This window comes from Pterocles gutturalis, unplaced genomic scaffold, assembly GCF_000699245.1.
Source record: "Pterocles gutturalis isolate BGI_N339 unplaced genomic scaffold, ASM69924v1 scaffold44766, whole genome shotgun sequence".
Classification (NCBI taxonomy): domain Eukaryota; kingdom Metazoa; phylum Chordata; class Aves; order Pterocliformes; family Pteroclidae; genus Pterocles; species Pterocles gutturalis.
In genome coordinates, this window is record NW_010104600.1 from 14,580 (window position 1) to 22,483 (window position 7,904).

The 7,904-nt window shown below is 41.5% G+C and overlaps 1 protein-coding gene across 1 annotated transcript; it reads right to left on the reverse strand.

Annotated features, from left to right (window-relative positions):
* Positions 1 to 586: 586 nt before the first annotated feature.
* On the reverse strand, positions 587 to 2,125 carry LOC104471684 (growth-regulated alpha protein-like; the record flags this gene model as incomplete). Its single annotated transcript, XM_010087114.1, has 3 exons — positions 587 to 674; positions 824 to 950; positions 2,009 to 2,125. Coding segments are annotated over 3 exons (332 nt in total), but the record flags the coding sequence as incomplete, so codon positions are not given.
* Between the last annotated feature and the right edge of the window lie 5,779 nt (positions 2,126 to 7,904).

Genomic DNA, 7,904 nt, shown 5'->3' on the forward strand with positions numbered 1-7,904 from the left:
AAAAACAGATGCACTTTTAGTGGAAAACAACGAAAATATTTTCATCTTTGTTTCTTTTTGGTTGAATGCTTGTTTAATTTGCACTAGTGGGAAGTCACTTGGAACTATTCTGGAATAAGTTTGCCCGGATAGCTGTTGTGTGTAATTTATCTCTGAGGAGATGCACCCACCCATGGGCACAAGAGAAGCTTGTCCTAATGGTCATCCTGGCTCCTGGGCAGACCAGTTGGTGCAGGGCAGTGCCAAGCAACACTTCTGTATTGCTTTCAAGACTGTTCCTCCGGAAAGCCTAAACATTGCAATGCGGGGCTGAACACAACCCTGAGGAAACCTGGGTCAACATACTTGTTTGGAAAGTATGACACAACAGTTTGTTTGCTTGTTTTAAGTGACAGAGATATGTCAGGTAGGCCTTGTTTCTGCCTTGTCCAAAGATCGACTGATTCTAGTCCTCCTGTGTTCCTAGGCCTGCGCTAATCAAGTGGCTCTCAGAGAAGGACCTGTGGACTGCACACACATTGATGTTTATACTGGATAAAATATGCCCTTTGGTGGAACAAATCCCATTACTAGGTAATCCTGGCAGTTACCTGTATAGAATCTTGTTAATTATCATCTTCACCCATTTGGCCTGGGGATCTAAACAGGTTTGCTGGCTGTTCTTCAGTGTTGCTCTGCAATGGAAAGAACATTTCACTGCAGTTACTATCGGCACCTGAGGAGGTCAGAGGACACAGACATGGCTGAGGATTATAAACTTAAGGGCTGCCAGCTCTTTGGCCTTCATAAACCATACCTTCTCTTGCCTGCTGGCTTTACTTACATGATTTCCACAGTGTTGCAGTGGGGGCCCTTAGGAATGATTTCTATGTTGGCCAGGTACTTTGGCAACATTAATCCTGTGACAGTCTGGATGCAGTGACACCGCAGCTCTGCTGCCAGCATCATCTCTGTGAGGAAAGGAAAGGGAAGCTTATAACGTCTGCAACTGAACCAAACTAACAATGCAAAAAATAATTAGAAAAAGCAAATGGGATAAAAAGGTATAAATGGATTGCTTTTTATGGGTTTAAGGTAGTACCTTCACTGAGCGACAACAGAGCATTTGAGATCTGAAGACTTTGAACAGGTAACAGTTATAAAGTCCCATTACGACTGCAGTTATTTTGGGAGCCTGCAACATCAAGTGCAATGAAAGGCTTCTGGAAGTGTGGGGGTCCTGTCATATGAGAAGAAGAAAAAAAGCTAGCTGAAGAGGCAAACAGCTGCTCCCCGTGAGTACAGCCTGGAGGTGAAACCTGTTTGGGCTAAAATTCTCCACTGGTACCTGGTGTGAAAGAGCCATGAATATATTCATCTTAGAAGCTTAATCGAGATGCTAGGAAAGGTGTGGGGGCCTCTGGAGAAACAACTCTGGGTAACTGCTAGGAGCAAGAAACCCAGCAAGCTTTGAGGTGGAGTTTGATTAAAATGTGCCACACATTGTACGGCACACAAGTCCTGAACTGGATTTGCTGTTGTCTGACAGTCCTTCCACATTTCCCTAGTGAAGCAAAAAAAAAATGTTATCCCAGTTTTAGAGACTAAGCAGAGAGCACAAGAGAGGTGGCAAAAGTTATCCAGGATCACCGGCCGTGAAGCTTCCCAGCTCCACATACTGCAGACCCAGGGATATCTTCCTGTTTCCAAGTCAGATATCACAGGTTAAAATTTACAATCACAATGCTCACATTTGTCCATTTTTCCTACTATGGCAAGATGCATCTTCAGGTTGAAATTCCTGGCAGCTGAACTATGGAATAGATTTGAAGAAAGGAAATTGAGTACTTTGAGAACAGTATCAACACGCAGCAAAGACAAACTCCAGATAAATGGATGTGGGGCGTATGGACGCTCCTACTGCTGAGATGAGTTAGGGCTGCAAAATTCCAGGCAGCTCATCAGTCCTCTCTTATTGTGGATAGTCTTGACATCCCTTAAGACCAAACAGCAAATCCCTTTACCTCACCCTGTGCTAGTTCTTGTACCTTGACACGATCATCCACGTACTTTCCTTCCTCACTTATCTTCTGCCCATCTGAATGTACTGGTGCTTCTTTTGGGTGACCAGCACCTCCCTTCCTACCTGACAGAAAGCAGAAACAAATGCACTTGAAAGCCAAGCAGCACTGCAGGTGTGTGTAATGATACAGGCGTCCCGTTACCCGCTTGTCCAGCCTGGAGATTGGCCACCTCCAGCTCTGTTGTGGCTCAGGAGAGGCTGCAGATGTGTGTCATCCCGGTGTGAAGCCAGGATGCAGCAGGAGCAAGCATCCACGTGGTGCTGAGGCTTGGAAGCATTCCAGACCGTTAAACTGGGCATGCTTTCTGCCCACAAAATACTTTTCGGACTTACCCGGAGGATTTGGGGTTTTTTTACTCTCACACTTCTCAGGAAAGAGCTCTAACAGAAAGCAGTTGATTAGAAATAGATTAATTCAAACTAAGTGGAATATTCCAAGTTTTGTCTTGGGTCCTGTTATCATAGAAGCACAATGAAAAGTGCTAGCAATGCAATATGCCACACAGTTATTGCAGACTATCACTTCTGGAGTCCTGGTTGTAATCTCGTTTCTCTCAGAATATTGAAGGGACAAGTTCACCAATGTTAGTGAATCTCCACTAGCAGAAGAATAGGAGGCAAGAAATTGGCCCACTGACTGTCCATGAATATGTTTTTCTTGACCAGACAGTGTGAGAATGGAAGTCCTACACACATTGAAAACATTCTGTTTATCTAAACCATATCGCAGAAGAATTGTAATATAAAGGAAAATAAATTGAATTTTCTTACCAGGAAAGTTGCCCATAAAAGAGAGAATCAGGAGGGATATTACAGTCTTGCTGTCCATGACTGCTCTCTGTGCCTTCTTACAGTGAACTGAAAACAAACTGCACTGTGTGTCCAGCCCCACATGGGACTGCTGACACTGTTACACTCCAGGATTTGCTTCTCATGCCCATGTACATGCAGAGAGAATTCTTGCTCCTGCCTTTTTTCACGAGCAGTAGTGGGAAAATCTGAGATGAAACAGCTTGTACTAACACACCTGTAACTGAACACTAAGTTAGAGCCACTCTGATGCTGTGATTCCTTCTTAATTCCAAGAAAACAGTAAAATACTAAGAGAGAATAACATGCTGGCTAAAGCAGTGAGAGAGGTACTAAGCTTCGTTTGTTGTCATCGTTTATAGTTCAGTACTTGCCTTATTTCCTCTCAGTGCTGTAATACAAGACAGAATCAATTTAAAAATAGAACATTGGCAAAAATCTAGGTAATTGTGTTATTTGGATAGGATGAGGAAGTCAGAGCCATTATCACATTAAGATAATGATCTTTAAGAATCTCTTACATATACTTATCCACTGTCTCATACAATGCCCAGAAAATTTATTCATACTGTATTTAATTTAAAAAAAAATAAGAAGGTGTGAGTTTTCAACACCTCTGAACTTCAGGCAGTGTTTTAGAAAGCACTTAAAGCTATGCTTAACTTTGTCATTCAAGCTTCCATTCCTTTAAAAGGGAACTAAAGACGTGTGGTTCCGGGTTTTGTGAAACGAGGATTTGAGTTCCTTGTGCAACACCACACGCACAAAAAAAACAGCTGTGGAAGTGCCGGGAACAGCCACCATCTCCTCCTGGTCCCTTCTATGCCCTTAGCCCTCTTTGGTTTTACTCTATTTTTCTCAGTCAAAGACAATTTGATTCCTTCTTGCAAGTCTCTTCGGATATGCAAGCACAAAGAGGCTGCCTCTTATTATGCTCTTGCATTTAACCCTGTTGAATATGTCTCTTTTCTCAGATCTCTTCTTCCCACTTCTTTCTAGGTATCTCTCCTGAGAGAAAATTCAGATCTATACTAAAAAAAACCACGTGCATTTGCCGTACTGCTGGTCACTGTCTCCTGGCCTGTGAGCAGACCTGCACACTGCATGCTGCTTTTTCTTGTAATGGATTGCTGATGATTCTGATATGCATAAAACACTGTATTCAGAAAGCATTCCTGAAACCGATCCAGTCGATACAGAACTGGTTTGGGTTGTTATGCGAGTGAGTGGTAGCTCACAAAATGAACAGATGTTTGTGGTTCTGTGTGTGTATTTGCATATTGTGAAATTGGTCATTTCATGAAGTGAGTGACATGTTGGTAATTTTAGAAAATTAATGGGGAAAAAAGGTAAAAATGTTAAGAGGTACCTAATTGCAAGCATTTGGGATTATTAACTCAAAAGTACAAGAAAGAATGTTTTTTCTAATTTATTTAGAAAAGCATTTGCTTTCAAAAACATAGAGTAAAGCATACCACTACAAGGGGGACCTCTGGCTTAGGTGCCAAATAGCACAGGGACCTGAATCCGTATGAAACTCCCATGGAGAAGGAAAAGAGCAAAGTTTCTCTTTTTCTCACTAATAAAAGGGAGATTAAAGCCTAAGAGAGGGCAAAAGTTTGAAAAATGCAAAGAGGAAACAGTCTGTTAGCATAGATTTTGAGAAAGAAAGTGTTCTCAGGGAAGACAGTAAATAATCGCTCCACCTCACTTAGCAATGTGGACTATGGGAGAAAACTCTGGATAGTTTTGTCTGACAAATAGTATCGCAGTCATTTGGAAGGTGCTGGTTTTCCTTACAGCCAGATTTCACCGTGTGACTGAACCAGTAACACCAGTCATTTAAATGCCTTCAACTACCAGGCAGTTCATGTTATGACCCAGTGGAATAGCCAGTTAGGTATAGAATATCTGTCATTTGAGTAATTTTGTGATTTCATAATATGCAGTTGATCCAAGCAGATGTGTGCATGTATATATAAATTGTCATATTGCAAAATCCCCCCTGTGATAGACATTTATTTGATTATATACATAAATGTAAGTAAACCATCCCATTCTCCGTTGCTTTTTGACATGTAGCTTTGTCCAGCTTACACTCTCCCCTATTTCTTCTCTCTTTAATGTTTGTGAACTTGCATAATTGGCTTCATTGTTTTTCTCAGATGCAGGACATCTTTTTAACCCTTTCTGCCTCTACATTTCTGCACTCATCTGATGGATAAGTCAGGCAAAATAAATTCTTTTCCCTGGGAATGTTTTTAATATAGTAAGACTTTTTCCCTTCAAGAGTAGGACGATGGCACCACTGGGGAGAAGGAAAAAAAAAAAAAAGAAAAAAAAAAAGAAAAAAAAAGAGTAATATAGCACTTTATCTTAACCACAATAGCCTAAATATTGGACTTCAAAATTCTGGCATTGTAGAGAGAAAAGCTATTTTAAACATCAAGAAATTTTCAAAAATCAGTAATATTTTCTCTGTATCCACAACTAGAAAATGTAACTTCCAGTGCTGCATGATTGTCTGACTTGCTAGGTAAAGAGGAAGAAATAAGGAACAGGAACAATGCTTTTTCATATGAATTTGCTTTCCAATGATTCCTCTCAAAGAAAAACTAGACTGTGTTATAAGGATGAACCAGCTTTCTTCAGGTGTCATGGGAGAACACAGTATGACTCTGAGTCATGCCTACAGGTCTGGGATATGGTTGTACCTTCAGAGAAGATCCTATTAAATTTCATGAGCAAACAGGAACTGATTTTTCTGTCACTAAATAGGTACTGTGTAGCTAGGGATTGACTATATTGTTTGCACTAGAAATGCGCACTTAAAAAGAATGCAGAGATGCAGATTCTTTGCTTTAAAATGTGTCAGGGACGTTACAGCTTGTTTCAGCTTGTTACAGCTTGTTTCAGCTTGTTACAGCTGGGACCCAAATAATGTCTTTTTCTGGAAACAAATTTACTGTTTCCACTTGTAAACTGTCATGTTTTCTTACCGCACCAGACACTGTTGCTCCTTCACACCCAGCAAAACATTTAACTTTAAGCACAGCCCTACTTCAAATTAAACCAGAAGTTCCTGCAGATTGCAGGGTCTTACTGTGTCTCAGTACATCCATCCTAGGACTGATCTCTCTTGACATTGGCAGCTCTAGGTGAAGGGTTTAAATAATGAGCATCTGAATCTAAAAGCACATTTGCTCAGTACAAAGTGACCCCAGAATTTCAGAGAGATGGACCACAGATGTGCCTGGGAACCGCTGGGCATGCACAGTGGCTACTGCTTCCCAGCTAACCAAACTGAAGCTGGGTACCTGTGTCGCCTTAACATGGAATTGACTGAAAAACCCAGTGTATTTTTCAACAAGAAAATATTTTTATTGCATTATATTTCATTACATTATAATTTAACGATAAATACACCTTTTTACATAAATACATTTTTCCAAAGCAGAATAAGGAAAATTATTTATTCTATATGAATTATGACAGTATGCCATACAAGTAGACATAAAATATCTAAGCCTCTTCAGAACATTTACTGTTCCTTTACATCTTGTGTATAAATACCAAATAATTAAATGTAAACTAACTTAAAAACAAACAAGTGAACCAACAAACCCCAACATTATCTTCTTAGAAACCAAAACATTGTCGGCATGAACCCCCACAATTTCATGGAGGTTCTTAAACTGCCGTAAGTATTGAATAGAGTGAGACTTGAGGAGCAAGCTTTCTGTAATTTCACTGTGCGCTATCCTGTGCAAAAATATCTCAGGCATTCCACAGTAAATGCTAGTAAGTCATAGTGGGGAAAAGAGATGTAGCAAAACATTCTGAGCCTAAAGCTCATTTAAGCACCTGAGGCAGCAGATTGAGCATGGCAGCACCGTACCATCTTTGCTTCAACCAGTTTTTATTCCTGTGTAATCCTGCACAGGCACTAAAATGCTATGTGCCAGACAGCACTCAAACTTAGGGATCTTGTTATTCCTAACAGAAGGATTACCCACTATCACCAACACTACCCGTTCAAACCTCTGTATCTATCTGCAGACTATCTGCAGACATTTGCACAACCGTTTCCATGATGGACCCATCTTCTTTTTGGATATTAATGCTATTTATAAGAACTTGTTGGTAAACAGTATTTGGAGAGAAGGAGCTTGCGCAAAGGTGGGGTTACTCAAATTGTGAGAACTGTGGCAAGGTCGCCGAGAAGTGCCTAGCAGCGCCTATACTGTCTTATCAAAGGGATCCAATCACTTTAGCTCAGTCAATAAATACGTATGTAGGAATAGGCGATAGTAAATATGAGAGGAGGGGAGGGGAGAGTCTCAGAGAGACTGAACATAGACCAGCTGGTCTACAAACTCATCAAAACTAGACAGTAGGACTATTGTCTTCTTCCAGCATCCATTTCCCAGTATTTCTGGCAAACACAGGTAGCTTCATTTGGAGATGTTTCTTCCCTCAGGGCTGGTTATGTGAACTGCAAAAGGCAGAATTCAAATTATAAAGCCAGTCAGGAAATCTGTCCTTAAGTCTCCTTGCATGCCTCAGATACAACTCTCATAGGAGATGTGTCTTTTGGAAGAGAAGCCTGATGGTGATGGTGGACCACACTGGCCCTGTACTTGACTAAATTAGCATTTAATCACGTATTTGCTGTGGATACTCTACCTGACCTGTAGGGTTTTCTCTTCCCAACAAAGAAGCCACTTCTTGGGCAAGTTTGTGAGGTAACTGAACATACTTCCCCATAGAAATCAATGGCAGAACATGGCCTGTTATTCCTGCGACACTCACACTATTTTCAAACCCAGCCAGAAGCTACGCTTGGCCTCCAACGGGGCTCGCATTAGAGTTGGCTGATGCACATCTCCATCCCCGCACAGCAAGCCCCGCTGCCCCGGCAGGTACCTGTTGAGGATCCTGGTGACGATGAGCTTGACCCAGGGCGCGGAGGGATTCAGGCAGACCGTCTGGCCCTGCTTCGTCGTGGCTCTGCGGGGCGAGGGAGAGGGTG